This window comes from Athene noctua, chromosome 37 (assembly GCF_965140245.1).
Source record: "Athene noctua chromosome 37, bAthNoc1.hap1.1, whole genome shotgun sequence".
Classification (NCBI taxonomy): Eukaryota; Metazoa; Chordata; class Aves; order Strigiformes; family Strigidae; genus Athene; species Athene noctua.
This window is the reverse complement of record NC_134073.1, coordinates 325,829-345,198: the sequence shown is the minus strand read 5'-3', so window position 1 is coordinate 345,198 and position 19,370 is coordinate 325,829. Positions and strand designations below refer to the sequence as shown.

The 19,370-nt window shown below is 43.4% G+C and overlaps 2 protein-coding genes across 2 annotated transcripts in view; both read right to left on the bottom strand.

Moving 5' to 3' along the window:
• Positions 1-330: 330 nt before the first annotated feature.
• On the bottom strand, positions 331-13,745 carry PRODH2 (proline dehydrogenase 2). Its single transcript, XM_074930965.1, has 10 exons — positions 13,575-13,745; positions 11,271-11,461; positions 9,264-9,384; positions 9,074-9,181; positions 7,351-7,431; positions 7,112-7,258; positions 4,650-4,816; positions 4,461-4,571; positions 649-737; positions 331-526 (listed from the first exon to the last, which is right to left on the bottom strand). The coding sequence occupies exons 1-10, from the start codon at positions 13,743-13,745 to the stop codon at positions 357-359; spliced, it is 1,356 nt and encodes a 451-aa protein (XP_074787066.1). The 3' UTR covers positions 331-356.
• A 110-nt stretch (positions 13,746-13,855) lies between these two features.
• LOC141972923 (eukaryotic translation initiation factor 3 subunit C-like) overlaps positions 13,856-19,370 on the bottom strand; it is a 53,283-nt gene continuing 47,768 nt past the window's right edge. Inside the window, 5 exon segments of the mRNA XM_074930985.1 lie at positions 13,856-14,020; positions 14,674-14,836; positions 14,932-15,019; positions 15,103-15,168; positions 15,699-15,858. Of these exon segments, the coding sequence (XP_074787086.1) occupies positions 13,935-14,020; positions 14,674-14,836; positions 14,932-15,019; positions 15,103-15,168; positions 15,699-15,858 (563 nt within the window). The 3' untranslated portion in view covers positions 13,856-13,934.

The window sequence follows — 19,370 nt, the reverse complement described above, 5'->3', positions numbered from 1 at the left end:
CAGGAAGGTTTTTTGGTGCCGATTTTCAGGCTGTTTTTTTGGGGTGTTTTGGGGTATTTTTGGGTGTTTTCAGGGTGTTTGGGGCCGGTTTTCAGGAAGATTTTTGGTGCCGATTTTCAGGCTGGTTTTTTGGGGTGTTTTGGGGAATTTTTTTTGTATTTTGGGGAATTTTCAGGGTTTTTTAGGGCCGGGCTTCAGGCAGTTTTTCCGGTGCGGAGTTTTGGCCTGGTTTTTGGGGTGTTTTGGGGGATTTTTGGGGTATTTTGGGGGATTTTCAGTTTTTTTGGGGGCTGGACTTAGGGCAGTTTTTTCGGTGCAGAGTTTCAGGCTGGGTTTTGGGGTGGATTTGGGGGTTTTCAGGGCCGCCGGAGGAGGCGTCGCCGCAGCTCGCGGGCCAGCAGGTGCCGCTCGCGACCGTTGGCCCCCAGGACACCCCGGTTCTCCTGCGCCCGCCGGGCCAAATACGGCAGCGCCGCCTCCGCCGCCCCGTAGGGCACCGACTTGTACACGGCGAATCCCGCCTGGCCTGGAGGGAGGCAAAAAAACCAAAAAAAATTTAAAAAAAATCCTTCAAAACGGCCCCGAAAAAGGGGAGAGGGTTGAAACGGGACAAAATGGCGGCGGCGTGAAAAAGGGGCGGGGCCCTACCCAGCGCCAGGGACACGTGGTCGCTCATCCCCAGCAGCTGCGCGAAGCAAACGGAGCCGTCGCGGCGGGGGATGCCCAGAGCCTCCATCCTGCGGGGAAACGGGGGGAAATAAATAAAAAAAAAATAAATAAAATTGGAATTTTGAAATGGGAAAGTTGTTGGAATGTTTGAAATTTGGATTTGGAAAAGTTTGCAGGTTTGGAATTTTGAGTAATGATTGGCCGTTTGAGTGTTTGGAGTTTGAGTGTTTGGAAATTTGGAAATTTGGAAATTTGGAAATTTGGATGATTGGAATTTTGGAATTTTGGAATTTTGGAAATTTGGAAATTTGGAAATTTGGAAATTTGGATGATTGGAATTTTGGAAATTTGGATGATTGGAATTTTGGAAATTTGGAAATTTGGATGATTGGAATTTTGGAAATTTGGATGATTGGAAATTTGGAAATTTGGAAATTTGGAAATTTGGATGATTGGAAATTTGGAAATTTGGAAATTTGGAAATTTGGAAATTTGGATGATTGGAATTTTGGAATTGTGGAATTTTGGAATTGTGGAATTTTGGAATTGTGGAATTTTGGAATTTTGGAGTTGTGGAATTGTGGAATTTTGGAATTGTGGAATTGTGGAATTTTGGAAATTTAGAATTTTGAATTTTGGAATTTTGAATTTTGGAATTTTGGAATTTTGGAAATTTTGAATTTTGGAATTTTGAATGTTTGGAATTTTGGAATTTCGAATGTTTGGAATTTTGGAATTTCGAATGTTTGGAATTTTGGAATTTCGAAAATTTGGAATTTTGAATATTTTGAATATTTTTGAATTTTTGAATTTTTGAATTTTTGAATTTTTGAATTTTTGAATTTTTGAATTTTTGAATTTTTGAATTTTTGAATTTTTGAATTTTTGAATTTTGGAAGTTTGGAAGTTTGGAAATTTGGAATTTTGGAATTTAGGAATTTAGGAATTTAGAAAATTTGAAAATTTGAAAGTTTGGAATTTTGAAAGTTTGGAAGTTTGAAAATTTGAATGGAATTTTGAAAGTTTGGAATTTGGGAATTTTGAATGTTGAATGAAATTTTGGAGTTTTGGAATTTTGAAAGTTTGGAATTTTGAAAATTTGAATGTTTGGAATTTTGAAAGTTTGGAATTTTGGAATTTTGAATGTTTGGAATGTTTGGAAGTTTGAAGAATGAGATTTTGAAATTTTGAATGTGGAATTTTGAAGAATTGATATTTTGAATTTTTGAAATGGTGACATTGTGAAAATTCGACATTGTGAAAATCTTGACATTTTGAAATGTTGAAATTTTCAATTTTTAAAATTTGACCTTTTGACTTTTTAAATTTTGACTTTTTAAATTTTCACACTTTGAAAATTGAGATTTTTGACGTCTCAAAATTTAAAAATTTGACATTTTGAAATTCTGATATTTTGAAACCTTCGATTTTTAAATTTTAAATGTTTCTATTTTTGATTTGGGTTCTTTAAATTTAATGTCAAACGGTAAAAATAAATTGCAAAATATTAAATTATTAAATATTACGTTATTTTTATTAATTATATAAATATTTTTATATTTAAGATCTGAATTGAATAGATTTGTAGAGATTTTACTTTCTTTTTAAAAATTTTTATATTTGATTTTCAATTTTTATTTTTGATTTTTTACATTTATTTTTTTCTTGTATTTGTTAATTTTTGATTTTTTTACATTTAATTTTAATTTTTAATTTCTTTTTTTTTTAAGTTTCGATTTTAAGATCTGATTTTCAATTTTCATTTTTGCCATTGCAATTTTTCGTTTATTCCTTTTGATTTTTCCTTTTCCCCCCAACTTTTTTCTAAAAATATTTTTTTTAAATTTAGATTTTTTTTTTTTAGATTTAGATATTAGATTTTCAAGATTCCTGAATTTTCATTTTTTAATTTTTTTATTTTTATTTTTTTAATTTTAAAACTTTCTTAAAATCTTTGGGTTTAAAATTTTTAAAAAATTAGATTTCTAAAAACTTTCCGTTCTAATTTTTTTATTTTTACATTTTTTTCATTTTAAATTTTTTAATTTCTAAAATTTTAAATTTTAATTTTCAATTTAAATGCTTAGTTTAATTATTTTTCAAATTTAATTTTATTTTTAAGTTTTTTTCAAATTCTTTAAATTGTTTTAATTTTTAAAAATATTTGTTTTTATTTAAATAAATAGTAATTTAATGTTAATTTTAAATAAATATTAATTTAATGTTAACTTTAATTATTAATTTGATCGTAATTTTAAATAAATATTAATATTAATTTTTTAAAAATTTAATATTAAGTTAAATATTGATTCAATATTAATTTAAAATAAATACTTATTTAATTATTTTAAATAAATATTAAATATTCGTTCTAAATAAATATTTAATATTAAATTAAAGTAAATGTTAATATTAATTTAAAATATTAATATTAATTTAAACTAAATATTAATTCAATATTGATTTAAAATAAATACTAATTTAATATTAACTATCAATTCAGTATTTTAAATAAATATTAATTTAATATTAACTTGAAATAAATATTAATTCAATATTAATTTAAAATAAATACTAATTTAATATTAACTTGAAATAAGTATTAATTTAACATTAGTTATAAGTAAATATGAATTTTATATTAATTTTAAATAAATGTTAATATTAATTTTAAATATTGAGTATTAATTTTGACTAAACGTTAATTTAATATTAATTTTAAATAATTATTAATTTGATATTATTTTATTAATGCATTCGATTTATTTAAATTTAAATATTTCTTTAAATTTTTAAAATATTTAGAATTCCTCAGAATTTTAAAACATTTTTCAATCTTAGAAAAAACCCTCTCGTTTTTAAGAATTCTTACAGATTTTTTTGAACAATTTCTTTAAATTTTTTTTAATAAATTATAACTGTAATTTCAAAATTTATAAAGTATGAATGTCTTTAAGTTTTTAATTTTTTTTTATTTTTAATTTTTTTAAATTTATTTTTTAATTTCTAAATTTTTAAATTTTTAAATTTTTATTTTTTTAATTTTATTTTTTTATTTTTAATTTTTTTAAAAAAATTTTAAATTTAAAAATTTTAAATTTTTTTTTAATTTTTAAAAAAATTTTTTATTTTTTTAATTTTTAATTTTTTTAATTTTAAATTTTTTTAATTTTTAAGTTTTTAATTTTTATTTTTTTATTTTTTTAATTTTTATTTTTTTAATTTTTATTTTTTAATTTTTATTTTTTAATTTTTATTTTTTAAATTTTTATTTTTTTAATTTTTTTAATTTTTTTTTAAATTTTTATTTTTTTAATTTTTATTTTTTAAATTTTTAATTTTTTATTTTTTTAAATTTTTTTAGTTTAAAATTTTTTTAGTTTAAAATTTTTTTAGTTTAAAATTTTTTTAGTTTAAAATTTTTTTAGTTTTAAATTTTTTTAATTTTTAAATTTTTTTAATTTTTAAATTTTCTAATTTTTAAAAATTTTTAATTTTTTAAATTTTTTTAAATTTTTTTTTTAAAAATTTAATTTTTAAAAAATTTTTTAATTTTAAATTTTTTAAAAATTCTTTTTAATTTAAAAATTTTTTTTACTTTTTAATTTTTTTACTTTTTAATTTTTTTTTTATTTTTAAAATTTTTCTTTTCCTTTTTAATTTTTTTTTTCAAAAATTCGAGTCTGAAATTTAATTTTTTTTTTTTTTTTTAAATTTTAAAAAGAAGATTTTTTAAACATTTTCCAAACCCCTTTTCCAACCCGTCCCCGCCTTTTTTCCGCAGGACCCACCTGGCTGCCGCCTGCCGCACCGAGTCCTCGTTGTGGGTGGCCACCATCACGCCGACGCGGGGCCCGTCCCGCGCCGCCAGCGCCAGCGCCGCCTCCAGACACTCCCCGTAGCTGCCGCCGGGAGCCTCAGGGGGGGCCTCGACCCCCCCGGAGACCCCCAAATCCGCCTCTTTTCACCCCAATTCTCACCTGCGGTGGGTCTCCTGCAGGGTGGGGTGCACGGGGTCGGGGCGCCCCCCGGCCCTGGCGCGGCGCCGCTCGTGCTCCAGGTAGGCCCCGCGCACCAGCTTCACCCCGAAGCAGACGCCGCGTCGCCGCGCCGCCTCCGCGTCCCCCAGCAGCCGCCGCCTCCCGTCCTGCGGGGGAACCCCGATTCCGGCCGAAATCACCCCAAAAAAGACAACGTTATCCTCCCGAACCACGGATTCCCCGAATCGGCGAAAATTTGGAGGTAAAATGAGGCGAAAAATGTCCTAAATTTTCTTCCTGGCCCGCGGATTCCCCAAATTGGCGGAAATTTGAGGTAAAATGAGGCAAAAAAATCCCAAATTTTCTTTTTGGCCCACGGATTCCCCAAATTGGTCAAAGTTTGGACGTTAAATGAGACAAAAAAACCCCAAATTTTCTTCCTGTCCCACGGATTCCCCAAATCGGCAAAAATTTGAGGTAAAATGAGGAAAAAAACACCCAGAATTTTCTTCCTGACCCACAGATTCCCCAAACTGGCGAAAATTTGAGGTAAAATGAGGCAGAAAACCCCCAAATTTTTTTCCTGTCCCGCGGATTCCCCAAACTGGCGGAAATTTGAGGTAAAATGAAGCAAAAAATCCCAAATTTTCTTTCTGCCTCATGGATTCCCCAAATTCGCAAAAATTTGAGGTAAAATGAAGAAAAAAACGCCCAAAATTTTCTTCCTGTCCCACGGATTCCCCAAATCGGCGAAAATTTGGAGGTAAAATGAAGTAAAAAATCCCAAATTTTCTTTCTGCCTCATGGATTCCCCAAATTGGCAAAAATTTGAGGTAAAATGAAGAAAAAAACGCCCAAAATTTTCTTCCTGTCCCACGGATTCCCCAAATTGGCGAAAATTTGGAGGTAAAATGAAGTAAAAAATCCCAAATTTTCTTTCTGCCTCATGGATTCCCCAAATTGGCAAAAATTTGAGGTAAAATGAAGAAAAAAACGCCCAAAATTTTCTTCCTGTCCCACGGATTCCCCAAATTGGCGGAAATTTGAGGTAAAATGAGGCAAAAAAATCCTAAATTTTCTTTCTGGCCCACAGATTCCCCAAATCGGCAAAAATTTGAGGTAAAATGAGGAAAAAAACCTCAAAATTTTCTTCCTGTCCCATGGATTCCCCAAATTGGCGGAAATTTGAGGTAAAATGAGGCAAAAAACTCCAAATTTTCTTTCTGGCCCACAGATTCCCCAAATTGGCCAAAGTTTGGACGTTAAATGAGACAAAAAAAACCCAAATTTTTTTCCTGTCCCACGAATTCCCCAAATGGGCGAAAATTTGAGGTAAAATGAGGCAAAAAAATCCTAAATTTTCTTTCTGGCCCACAGATTTCCCACATTGGTGAAAATTTGAGGTAAAATGAGGCAAAAAACCCCAAAATTTTCTTTCTACCTCATGGATTCCCCAAATTGGTGAAAATTTGAGGTAAAATGAGGCAAAAAACCCCAAAATTTTCTTCCTGTCCCGCAGATGCCCCAAATTGGCCAAAATTTTTTCCCCGCCCCCCACATTTTCCCCCCACCCCATACGTAACCCCCTTCCCTCCCTCAAATTATCCCCCAATCACCCCAAATTCAACCTAAATTTTACCAAAATCCCGCAATTTTTGACCGTTCCCCCCAAATCCCCCCCAGACCCCCCCAAATCCCCCCAAATCACCCCAAAACCCCCAAATTTTTTCCCCGCCCCACACATTTTGCCCCCACCCCATACGTAACCCCCTTCCCTCCCTTAAATTATCCCCCAATCACCCCAAATTCAACCTAAATTTTACCAAAATTCCGCAATTTTTGACCGTTCCCCCCAAAACCCCCAGACCCCCCCAAATCCCCCCAAATCCCCCCAAAACCCCCAAATTTTTTCCCCGCCCCCCACATTTTCCCCCCACCCCATAAGTAACCCCCTTCCCTTAATCAAGTTATCCCCCAATCACCCCAAATTCAACCTAAATTTTACCAAAATTCCGCAATTTTTGACCGTTCCCCCCAAACCCCCCCAAATCCCCCCAAATCCCCCCAAAACCCCCAAATTTTTTCCCCGCCCCCCACATTTTCCCCCCACCCCATACGTAACCCCCTTCCCTCCCTCAAATTATCCCCCAATCACCCCAAATTCAACCTAAATTTTACCAAAATTCCGCAATTTTTTACCGTTCCCCCCAAATCCCCCAAATCCCTCCCAAATCCCCCCCAAACCCCCAAATTTTTTCCCCGCCCCACACATTTTCCCCCCACCCCATACGTAACCCCCTTCCCTCCCCCAAATTATCCCCCAATCACCCCAAATTCAACCTAAATTTTACCAAAATTCCGCAATTTTTGACCGTTCCCCCTAAATCCCCCCAAATCCCCCCCAAATCCCCCCAAATCCCCCCAAAACCCCCCAAAGTCCCCCCCCCGTCCCCCCCCCGTACCCTCAGGTAGGCCTGGTACGTGTTCCAGACCCACGGCTCCGCCCCGTTGTGACGCCCCATCAGCGCCGCCGTCGCCAAACTCAACGCCGGGTTCACCGAGTTCTGCTCCGCGTCCACCAACACCCGGACCCCCCGCGAGGCCGCAAACTGGGGGGGGGGACACCCCAAAAATCATCAGGACCCCCCCATCACCCCATTTTTGACCCATTTTTGGGGTTTTTGGGGTTTTTTTTCCTCACCCCGACGACGTCGTCCAGGCGCCGCAGGGAGGCCCCCAGGTGTCGGTTCTCCGCCGGGGTCAGGCAGGGGAAGGCGGCGACCTGGGGGGGGGGGGGGGAAATTTTTTCCCCAAATTTTATCAAATTGCCTCAAATTTAATTAATTTTGGGGTGATTTGGACCGATTTCAACCAGTTTTCCCCCAGTTTAATGCGATTTCCACAAATTGTATCGGATTTCCCCCAGTTTTCATCCGGTTTTCCAAATTTTACCCCGTTTCACCCGGTTTTCATCCAATTTCCCCAAATTTTCCCCAATTTCCTCCAAATTTCCCCCATTTCATCCATTTTTCCCCCAATTTCCATCCAGTTTCCCCCAATATCCTCCAACTTCCCCCAATTTTTATCCAATTTTCCCTTAATTTCCCCAAATTTCCCCCCGATTTCCCCCCGATTTTCCCCAATTTTCATCCATTTTTTCCCAATTTCTCCCCAATTCCTCCCCAGTTTCCCCCCATTTTCATCCAACTTTCCTCCAATTTTCCTCCAATTTTCCTCCAATTTTCCTCCAATTTCTCCCCAATTTCTCCCCAATTTCTCCCCAATTTCTCCCCAATTTCTCCCCAATTTCTCCCCTATTTCCTCCAATTTCCCTCCAATTTCTCTCCAAATTTCCCCAAATTTCCCGAAATTTCCTCCGATTTTCCTCCGATTTTCCTCCCATTTCCTCCCATTTTCCCCAATTTTCCCCAATTTCCCCAATTTTCCCCAATTTCCTCCAATTTCCTCCAATTTCCTCCAATTTTCCTCCAATTTTCCCCCAATTTTCCCCCAATTTTCCCCAATTTTCCCCAATTTCCCTCCAAATTTCCCCAATTTCCCTCCAAATTTCCCCCAATTTCCCCCAATTTCCCTCCCTTTCCCTCCATTTTCCCTCCATTTTCTCTCCAATTTTCCTCCAATTTTCCTCCAATTTTCCCCAATTTTCCTCCATTTTCCTCCAATTTTCCTCCATTTTTCTCCATTTTCCTCCATTTTCCTCCAATTTTCCCCAATTTTCCTCCAATTTTCCTCCAATTTTCCTCCAATTTTCCTCCAATTTTCCCCAATTTTCCTCCAATTTTCCTTCATTTTCCTCCATTTTCCTCCATTTTCCTCCATTTTCCTCCAATTTTCCCCAATTTTCCTCCAATTTTCCTCCATTTTCCTCCAATTTTCCCCAATTTTCCCCAATTTTCCTCCAATTTTCCTCCAATTTTCCTCCAATTTTCCTCCAATTTTCCTCCAATTTTCCCCAATTTTCCTCCATTTTCCTCCAATTTTCCCCAATTTTCCTCCAATTTTCCTCCAATTTTCCTCCAATTTTCCCCAATTTTCCTCCAATTTTCCCCAATTTTCCTCCAATTTTCCTCCATTTTCCTCCATTTTCCTCCAATTTTCCCCAATTTTCCTCCAATTTTCCTCCAATTTTCCTCCAATTTTCCCCAATTTTCCCCAATTTTCCTCCATTTTCCTCCATTTTCCTCCATTTTCCTCCATTTTCCTCTAATTTTCCTCTAATTTTCCTCCCATTTTCCTCCCATTTTCCTCCCATTTTCCCCCATTTTCCTCCCATTTTCCCCCATTTTCCTCCCATTTTCCCCCATTTTCCTCCCATTTTCCCCCATTTTCCCCCCATTATTTTCCCCCATTTCCCCGTTCCCAGCAGAAATCGCCCATTTTGGGGCAAACCCCCGGATTTTCACCTCTCCCCCCATCACCGCCTCCACCCGCTCCGGCGTCAGCTCCGCCCCCTCCTCCAGCCGCAGCGACACCGTTTCCTTCCGAAAAAAAAATATGTGGGTCGCGCCCCACTTTTTTTTTTTTTTAATTTTTAAAATTTTTTTCCTTTTTTGGGGAGTTTTCACCCCAATTTTCAGGGGGGGGGGAACTCACGCAGAGGCGGGGGCTCATCAGGGCCGTCACCTTCAGCTGCATCATGGGGTGGGGGCCGGTGGCGGCCGCCAGCCCCACACATTCCCGCATCGCCCCACGGTTGGACTCGTACCAGCGCTCCCTGACCCACAAGTAGAGGAGGGGGGGGATAAAAGTGGGGGGCGAACCCCAAAATTCCTTTTTTTGGGGGCGAAATGTGGGGCAGGACCCCCAAAATTCCGTTTTTGGGGGGAAATGTGGGGCAGGACCCCAAAAATTCCCATTTTTGGGGGCGAAATGTGGGGCAGAACCCCCAAAAATCCCATTTTTTGTTAAAATCTGTGTCAGGCCCCCCCCAAATCCCCGATTTTTGTTAAAATCTGTGTCAAGCCCCCCCCAAATCCCCATTTTTTGTTAAAATCTGTGTCAAGCCCCCCCCCAAATCCCCATTTTTTGTTAAAATCTGTGTCAGGCCCCCCCCAAATCCCCGTTTTTTGTTAAAATCTGTGTCAGGCCCCCCCCAAATCCCCATTTTTTGTTAAAATCTGTGTCAGGTCCCCCCAAAATCCCCGTTTTTTGTTAAAATCTGTGTCAGGCCCCCCCCCAAATCCCCAATTTTTGTTAAAATCTGTTTCAGGCCCCCCGCAAATCCCCGTTTTTTGTTAAAATCTGTGTCAAGCCCCCCCAAAATCCCCATTTTTTGTTAAAATCTGTGTCAGGGCCCCCCAAATCCCCATTTTTTGTTAAAATCTGTGTCAGGCCCCCCCAAAATCCCCGTTTTTTGTTAAAATCTGTGTCAAGCCCCCCCCAGATCCCCGTTTTTTGTTAAAATCTCTGTCAAGCCCCCCCCAAATCCCCGTTTTTTGTTAAAATCTGTGTCAAGCCCCCCCCAAATCCCTGTTTTTTGTTAAAATCTCTGTCAAGCCCCCCCAAAATCCCCGTTTTTTGTTAAAATCTGTGTCAGGCCCCCCCCCAAATCCCCATTTTTTGTTAAAATCTGTGTCAGGCCCCCCAAAATCCCCGTTTTTTGTTAAAATCTGTGTCAAGCCCCCCCAAAATCCCCATTTTTTGTTAAAATCTGTGTCAGGGCCCCCCAAATCCCCGATTTTTGTTAAAATCTGTGTCAAGCCCTCCCCAAATCCCCGTTTTTTGTTAAAATCTGTGTCAAGCCCCCCCGAAATCCCCATTTTTCGTTAAAATCTGTGTCAAGCCCCCCCCAGATCCCCGATTTTTGTTAAAATCTGTGTCAAGCCCTCCCCAAATCCCCGTTTTTTGTTAAAATCTGTGTCAAGCCCCCCCAAAATCCCCATTTTTTGTTAAAATCTGTGTCAAGCCCCCCCCAAATCCCTGATTTTTGTTAAAATCTGTGTCAAGCCCTCCCCAAATCCCCGTTTTTTGTTAAAATCTGTGTCAAGCACCCCCAAATCCCCATTTTTTGTTAAAATCTGTGTCAAGCCCCCCCCAAATCCCCGTTTTTTTGTTAAAATCTGTGTCAAGCCCCCCCAAAATCCCCATTTTTTGTTAAAATCTGTGTCAGGGCCCCCCAAAATCCCCGTTTTTTGTTAAAATCTGTGTCAGGGCCCCCCCAAATCCCCGTTTTTTGTTAAAATCTGTGTCAGGCCCCCCCCCAAATCCCCGATTTTTGTTAAAATCTGTGTCAAGCCCCCCCCAAATCCCCGTTTTTTGTTAAAATCTGTGTCAAGCCCCCCCCAAATCCCCGATTTTTGTTAAAATCTGTGTCAGGCCCCCCCCAAAATCCCCATTTTTTGTTAAAATCTGTGTCAGGCCCCCCCCAAATCCCCGTTTTTTGCTAAAATCTGTGTCAAGCCCCCCCAAAATCCCCATTTTTTGTTAAAATCTGTGTCAAGCCCCCCCCAAATCCCCGTTTTTTGTTAAAATCTGTGTCAAGCTCCCCCCAAATCCCCATTTTTTGTTAAAATCAGTCTCGGCCCCCCCCCAATCCATTTTTTTTGGTGAAAATGTGGGTCGGGCCCCCCCCAAACCCGCCCCCCCCGGTAGCCCACGTACCCGTCGTGGTCCTGCCCCTCGCCCTCGGTGGGGACGGCCAGCATGGGGCGCAGCCCCAGCGCCCGCAGCCGCGCCCCCGCCGCCGCCAGCTCCCGGGGGGTCTCGCCCCCCACAAACTGCCCGTAGAACGTCGCCCGCAGGAGCCCCCCCCACAGCCGGCGCCCCAGCACCCGCCGCGACGCCGCCAGGATCTGTGGGGCAGAGGCGTCACGCGGAGCGGGTCGGGAAAAATGAAAAAAATTTTAAAATTTTAAAAATTTTAGAAATTTTTAGAATTTTTAAAATGAAAAATTTTTAAGATGTGAAGAATTTTCAGAAATTAAAAATGTTTAAGATTTTTAAAAATGTAAAAAATGTAGAAATGAAAAATTTTAAAAATCAAGAATTTTAAAAATTTTAAAAATTTTAGGTTTTAAAGAATTAAAATTTAAAAATGTAAAAATGAAAAATTTTAAAAAAATTTAGAAATTTTAAATTTAAAAAATTTAAAAATTTAAAATTAAAAATTTTAGAAATGTTAGAATTTTTTAAAATGTAATAATTATTAATTTATTATTAAATTATTATTAAAATATTAATTTATAATTAATAATTAAAAATATTTTAGATATTTTAGACATTTTAGACATTTTAGAAAATTAAAAAAAAATTAAAAATTAAAAACTTTAGGAATGTTAGGTATTTTTAAAAATGTAATTATTAAATTATTAAATTATTAAATTATTTTATTTAATTATTAAAATATTGTTAATTTATAATTAATTAATAATTTAAAAAATATTTTAGACAATTTAGAAAATTTAGAAAATTTAAAAATTACAGATTTTAGAAATTTTAGAAAATATAAAAAATAAATTAAAAATTATTTTAAACATTTTAAACATTTAAAGATTCCAGGGATTTGGGGGCAAATTTCCATCAATTTAAAGGAATTTTTGGGGCAAATCTCCCAGATTCCAGGGATTTTTGGGCAAATTTCCTGGATTTCAGGGGTAAATCTCTGGGATTTCAGGGATTTTTGGGGTAAATCTCCCGGATTTCAGGGATCTTTGGGGCAAATTTCCCAGATTTCAGGGATTTTGGGGTAAATTTCCATCAATTTCAGGGATTTTTGGGGCAAATTTCCATCAATTTCAGGGATTTTTGGGCAAATCTCCCAGATTCCAGGCATTTTGGGGTGAATCTCCCGGATTTCAGGGATTTTGGGGGCAAACCTCCTGGATTTCAGGGATTTTTGGGGTAAATCTCCCAGATTCCAGGCATTTTGGGGTGAATCTCCCAGATTTCAGGGATTTTTGGGGCAAATTTCCTGGATTTCAGGGGTAAATCTCCGGGATTTCAGGGATTTTTGGGGTAAATCTCCCGGATTTCAGGGATCTTTGGGGCAAATTTCCCAGATTTCAGGGATTTTGGGGTAAATTTCCATCAATTTCAGGGATTTTTGGGGCAAATTTCCATCAATTTCAGGGATTTTTGGGCAAATCTCCCAGATTCCAGGCATTTTGGGGTGAATCTCCCGGATTTCAGGGATTTTTGGGGCAAATTTCCTGGATTTCAGGGGTAAATCTCCCAGATTCCAGGGATTTTGGGGTAAATTTCCATCAATTTCAGGGATTTTTGGGGCAAATTTCCATCAATTTCAGGGATTTTTGGGCAAATCTCCCAGATTCCAGGCATTTTGGGGTGAATCTCCCGGATTTCAGGGATTTTTGGGGCAAACCTCCTGGATTTCAGGGATTTTTGGTGCAAATCTCCTGGATTTCAGGGATTTTTGGGGCAAATTTCCTGGATTTCAGGGGTAAATCTCCCAGATTCCAGGGATTTTGGGGCAAATTTCCATCAATTTCAGGGATTTTTGGGGCAAATTTCCATCAATTTCAGGGATTTTTGGGCAAATCTCCCAGATTCCAGGCATTTTGGGGTGAATCTCCGGGATTTCAGGGATTTTTGGGGCAAACCTCCTGGATTTCAGGGATTTTTGGTGCAAATCTCCTGGATTTCAGGGATCTTTGGGGCAAATCTCCCAGATTCCAGGCATTTTGGGGTGAATCTCCCGGATTTCAGGGATTTTTGGGGCAAATCTCCTGGATTTCAGGGATTTTGGGGGCAAATCTCCTGGATTTCAGGGATTTTTGGGGCAAATCTCCCAGATTCCAGGCATTTTGGGGTGAATCTCCCGGATTTCAGGGATTTTTGGGGCAAATTTCCTGGATTTCAGGGGTAAATTTCCCGGATTCCAGTTGATTTTTGGGGCAAATCTCCCGGCTTTCAGGGCTTTCGGGGGCCGTTCGGGGTTTTCCTCACCGTCCCGGCGTGCCGCACCAGCGGGGGGAGCGCGCAGAGCCGCAGCACCAGCAGCGCCCGCGCCAGCTCCCTCCCGCTCTTCAGGCGGAAAGCCGCCCCGTCCCCCAAATTTAAGGGGGTTTTGTTCGCCGTGGGGCGCCCCACGGCGTCCCCCGTGCGCTCCGGCCCCATGGCTGAGGCTCAAAGTTCGCTGCTGGGGCCGTGGGGGCGAAGTTAAACCCTCCTCCTCCCCCCCTCGTCACTAATTAACCCCCCGCGGGTTCGTCACGAGGCCACTCGGGTGCTGATTTAATTATTTTATTCGCTTGCAGGGCGGAAAAAAAAAAAATCCGTGGGGCGGAAGAAAAAAATCTGTGGGGTTCAGTAGTTGGAGCCACGGTCTTGCTGGCGGTAGCCGCCGCGGCGTAAGTAGCCGCCGTCGCCTTTCCGGTAGCCATCTTTTTGATCTGGAGGATAAAAAAAAGAGAAATTTAAGGGAAAAACAAAAAAAAATTAAAAAAAAAAAAGTTAAGGATGTGGGGCGGAGAGGTGGTGCTGCGGGGCGGGATGTGGGATGAGATGTGGGGCAGGGAGGTGGGACAGGGCTGTGGGGCGGGATGTGGGGCTATGGGGCAGGATGTGGGATTTGGGGCAGAAATGTGGGGCAGGGCTGTGGGATGGGATGTGGGGCTGAGGAGCGGGGTGGGGCTGTGGGATGGGATGTGGGGCTGGGGGGGCGGGATGTGGGATGAGATGTGGGGCAGGGAGGTGGGACAGGGCTGTGGGATGGGATGTGGGGCAGAGATGTGGGACAGGGCGGTGGGCTGGGATGTGGGGCAGGGAGGTGGGATGTGGGGAAGAGAGGTGGGGCTATGGGGCAGGATGTGGGATGTGGGGCAGAAATGTGGGGCAGGGCTGTGGGATAGGATGCGGGGCGGGACAGGGATGCGGGGTGGGGCTGTGGGATGAGATGTGGGGCTGGGGGGCGGGATGTGGGGCTGGGACGTGGGGCAGAGATGTGGGATGTGGTGCAGGATGTGGGGCAGAAATGTGGGGCAGGGCTGTGGGATGGGATGTGGGGCAGGGGAGCGGGATGTGGGGCAGAGATGTGGGGCGGGACCTCGGAAGTAGCCCCCGTAGGAGCCCTGTTTGTGGTCGAAGACCCGCTCGTTATTTTCCACCAAATTCCCCAATTTTTCGGCCAATTGCAGCGCCAGGTTCTGCTGGGCCGTCGGCTCCGTCCGGTGCATCATCACCGTCTGCGTCGGTTGGTCCAGAGAAGCCTGGGAAAAAAAAAAAAAAAGGGGTGGGGCGGGATTAAGCCACGCCCCTTCCCTACACGGCCACGCCGCCCCCGCCCTCCCCGTGCCCCTCTCACCATCAGCTCCTCGTTAATGATCATTTTGCTAATGATGCTGTGAACCGTCGGCAGGTCCAGCTCAAACATGTCCGCCAGGATCTCCATGCTGGGGAAAGGGGGAGGAGTCAGCGGGAGACACGCCCGGGTGTGGCGTGGCCCCGCCCACCCAGCCCCAGCCCCGCCCGTCACCTGATGGAGTCGTAGACGCTGCTGTAGGTGAAGAGGTACGTGCGGAGAGACTCCTCCTGGATCTTCCTGCGGGAGACAAGATGGCGGCGGAAGGGAGGGGGAGACAAGATGGCGGCGGAAGGGAGGGGGAGACAAGATGGCGGCGGAAGGGAGGGGGAGACAAGATGGCGGCGGAAGGGAGGGGGAGACAAGATGGCGGGGGAAGGGAGGGGGAGACAAGATGGCGGGGGAAGGGAGGGGGAGACAAGATGGCGGGGGAAGGGAGGGGGAGACAAGATGGCGGCGGAAGGAAGAGGGAGACAAGATGGCGGCGGAAGGAAGAGGGAGACAAGATGGCGGCGGGGAAAGGAAGGGGGAGACAAGATGGCGGCGGGGAAAGGAAGGGGGAGACAAGATGGCGGCGGAAGGAAAAAACAAGATGGAGGTCAAAGGCGGAAACAAGATGGCGGCCGGCAGCCATGATGGAACCCCGACCGCCCTGAAACGAGGCCGACGCCCCCCCCCAGCCCCGTCCTGGCGCCACCCCATTGGCTCTACCCACTGACCCCGCCCCCTGAGGCCCCGCCCACTCCCCCCCCGAGGCCCCGCCCACCCACCTGACCAACATGGCGCGGACTTTGTCGGCCTCGGGGAAGAGGTCCCAGACCTTGCCGTTCATCTTGTCGTTGACCACGAAGCGGTGGCACGTGCGCCAGTCGCCCGTCTTCATGGCCTTGGAGGCCGCCACCACGTGCTCCCGCATGGACTCGGGGGGGCCTGCGGGGGGACAACATGGCTGACGAGGGGGAAAATGGCGGCGGGGGGGACAAAATGGCGGCTGGGGGGGACAAAATGGCCTCTGAGAGTGACAAAATGGCGGCCGGGAGGGACAAAATGGCGGCTGGAGGGGGGAAAATGGCGGCTGGAGGGGGGAAAATGGCGGCTGGAGGGGGGAAAATGGCCTCTGAGAGTGACAAAATTGCTGCCGGGGGGGACAAAATGGCGGCTGGGGGGACAAAATGGCGGCTGGGGGGGACAAAATGGCGGCTGGAGGGGGGAAAATGGCGGCTGGAGGGGGGAAAATGGCGGCTGGGGGGGGACAAAATGGCGGCTGGGGGGGACAAAATGGCGGCTGGGGGGGGACAAAATGGCGGCTGGGGGGGACAAAATGGCGGCTGGAGGGGGAAAATGGCGGCGGGGGGGACAAAATGGCGGCCGGAGGGGACAAAATGGCGGCCGGAGGGGACAAAATGGCGGCTGGGGGGGGACAAAATGGCGGCTGGGGGGGGACAAAATGGCGGCTGGGGGGGACAAAATGGCGGCTGGAGGGGGGAAAATGGCGGCGGGGGGGGACAAAATGGCGGCCGGAGGGGACAAAATGGCGGCCGGGGGGGACAAAATGGCGGCCGGGGGGGACAAAATGGCGGCCGGGGGGGACAAAATGGCGGCCGGGGGGGGACAAAATGGCGGCTGGAGGGGACAAAATGGCGGCCTCAAGGGGAAATGGGCAGTTTGGGGTAAAAACCGACATTTTGTGGTAAAAAGGGAGATTTGGGGGTTAAAAAAAAGGTATTTTGGGGCAAAAAGGGATGTTTTGGGGTAAAACCCGACATTTTGGGGTGAAAAACGGCATTTTGGGGCGAAAAGCGAGATTTTGGGGTAAAAAATGGCATTTTGGGGTAATAAGTGGCATTTTGGGGCAAAACCTGGTATTTTGGGGTAAAAACTGACATTTTGTGATAAAACCCACATTTTGGGGTGAAAAGTGAGATTTTGGGGTGAAACCCAAGGTTTTGGGGTAAATAAATGGCATTTTGGTGTAAAAAAAAAAAAAAAAAAGGCATTTTAGGGTAAAAATTGACATTTTGGTGTAAAAACGACTTTAAGGTAAAAACTGATATTTTGGGATTAAAAATCGGCGTTTTGGGGTGAAACCCCGAGGTTTTGGGGTAAAAAATGTCATTTTGGGGGAAAAAAAGCCATTTTGGGTAAAAAAAAACTGGTTTGGGTAAAAAAAAAGCCATTTTATGGTAAAAAAGACATTTTTGGTAAAAAAAGGCCATTTTAGGGTAAAAAAAGCCATTTTTGGGAAAAAAGCCGTTTTGGGGGAAAAAAAGCCATTTTGGGGGAAAATAAGCCACTTTGGGGGAAAATAAGCCACTTTGGGGGAAAATAAGCCACTTTGGGGAAAAAAAAAAGCCATTTTGGGGAAAAAAAAGCCATTTTGGGGAAAAAAAAGCCATTTTGGGTGAAAAAAAAGCCATTTTGGGGAAAAAAGCGCCATTTTGGGTGAAAAAAAAGCCATTTTGGGTGAAAAAAAAGCCATTTTGGGGAAAAAAGCGCCATTTTGGGGAAAAAAGCGCCATTTTGGGGTGAGAAAAGCCATTTTGGGGAAAAAAAGCCATTTTGAGGGAAAAAAAAGCCATTTGGGGGAAAAAAAGCCATTTTGGGGAAAAAAAGCCATTTTGGGGAAAAAAAGCCATTTTGGGTGAAAAAAAGCCATTTTGGGTGAAAAAAAGCCATTTTGGGGAAAAAAAGCCATTTTGGGGAAAAAAAGCCATTTTGGGTGAAAAAAAGCCATTTTGGGGGCCAAAGCGCACAATTTTGGGGGCAAACCCGCCATTTTGGGGTGCAACGCCGCCATTTTGGGGCTAAAACCTGCGATTTTGGGGCTGAAAAAAACCCGCTGTTTTGGGGTAAAACCCGACATTTTGGGGTAAAACCCGACATTTTGGGGCCCAAACCGCCATCTTGAGACCCAAAACCGCCATCTTGAGGCCCAAAACCGCCATCTTGAGGCCCAAAACCGCCATCTTGAGGCCCAAACCGCCATCTTGAGGCCCAAAACCGCCATCTTGAGACCCAAAACCGCCATCTTGAGGCCCAAAACCGCCATCTTGAGACCCAAAACCGCCATCTTGAGGCCCAAAACCGCCATCTTGAGGCCCAAAACCGCCATCTTGAGGCCCAAAACCGCCATCTTGAGACCCAAACCGCCATCTTGAGGCCCAAAACCGCCATCTTGAGACCCAAACCGCCATCTTGAGGCCCAAAACCGCCATCTTGAGGCCCAAAACTACCACTCTACAGCCCAAAACCGCCATCTTGAGGCCCAAACCGCCATCTTGAGGCCCAAAACCGCCATCTTGAGGCCCAAAACCGCCATCTTGAGGCCCAAAACTGCCATCTTGAGACCCAAAACCGCCATCTTGAGGCCCAAAACCGCCATCTTGAGTCCCAAACCGCCATCTTGAGGCCCAAAACCGCCATCTTGAGACCCAGAACCGCCATCTTGAGACCCAGAACCGCCATCTTGAGGCCCAAAACTACCACTCTACAGCCCAAAACCGCCATCTTGAGGCCCAAACCGCCATCTTGAGACCCAAACCGCCATCTTGAGGCCCAAAACCGCCATCTTGAGACCCAAACCGCCATCTTGAGACCCAAAACCGCCATCTTGAGACCCAAAACCGCCATCTTGAGACCCAAAACCGCCATCTTGAGGCCCAAAACCGCCATCTTGAGACCCAAAACCGCCACCCCACAGCCCAAAACCGCCATCTTGAGACCCAAACCGCCATCTTGAGGCCCAAAACCGCCATCTTGAGGCCCAAAACCGCCATCTTGAGACCCAAAACCGCCATCTTGAGGCCCAAAACCGCCATCTTGAGACCCAAAACCGCCATCTTGAGGCCCAAAACCGCCATCTTGAGACCCAAAACCGCCATCTTGAGGCCCAAAACCGCCATCTTGAGGCCCAAAACCGCCATCTTGAGACCCAAAACCGCCATCTTGAGGCCCAAAACCGCCATCTTGAGACCCAAAACCGCCATCTTGAGACCCAAAACTGCCACCCCACAGCCCAAAACCGCCATCTTGAGGCCCAAAACCGCCATCTTGAGGCCCAAAACCGCCATCTTGAGGCCCAAAACCGCCATCTTGAGGCCCAAAACCGCCATCTTGAGACCCAAAACCGCCATCTTGAGGCCCAAAACCGCCATCTTGAGGCCCAAAACCGCCATCTTGAGACCCAAACCGCCATCTTGAGGCCCAAAACCGCCATCTTGAGACCCAAAACCGCCATCTTGAGACCCAAACCGCCATCTTGAGACCCAAAACCGCCATCTTGAGACCCAAAACCGCCACCCCACAGCCCAAAACCGCCATCTTGAGACCCAAACCGCCATCTTGAGGCCCAAAACCGCCATCTTGAGGCCCAAAACCGCCATCTTGAGGCCCAAAACCGCCATCTTGAGGCCCAAAACCGCCATCTTGAGACCCAAACCGCC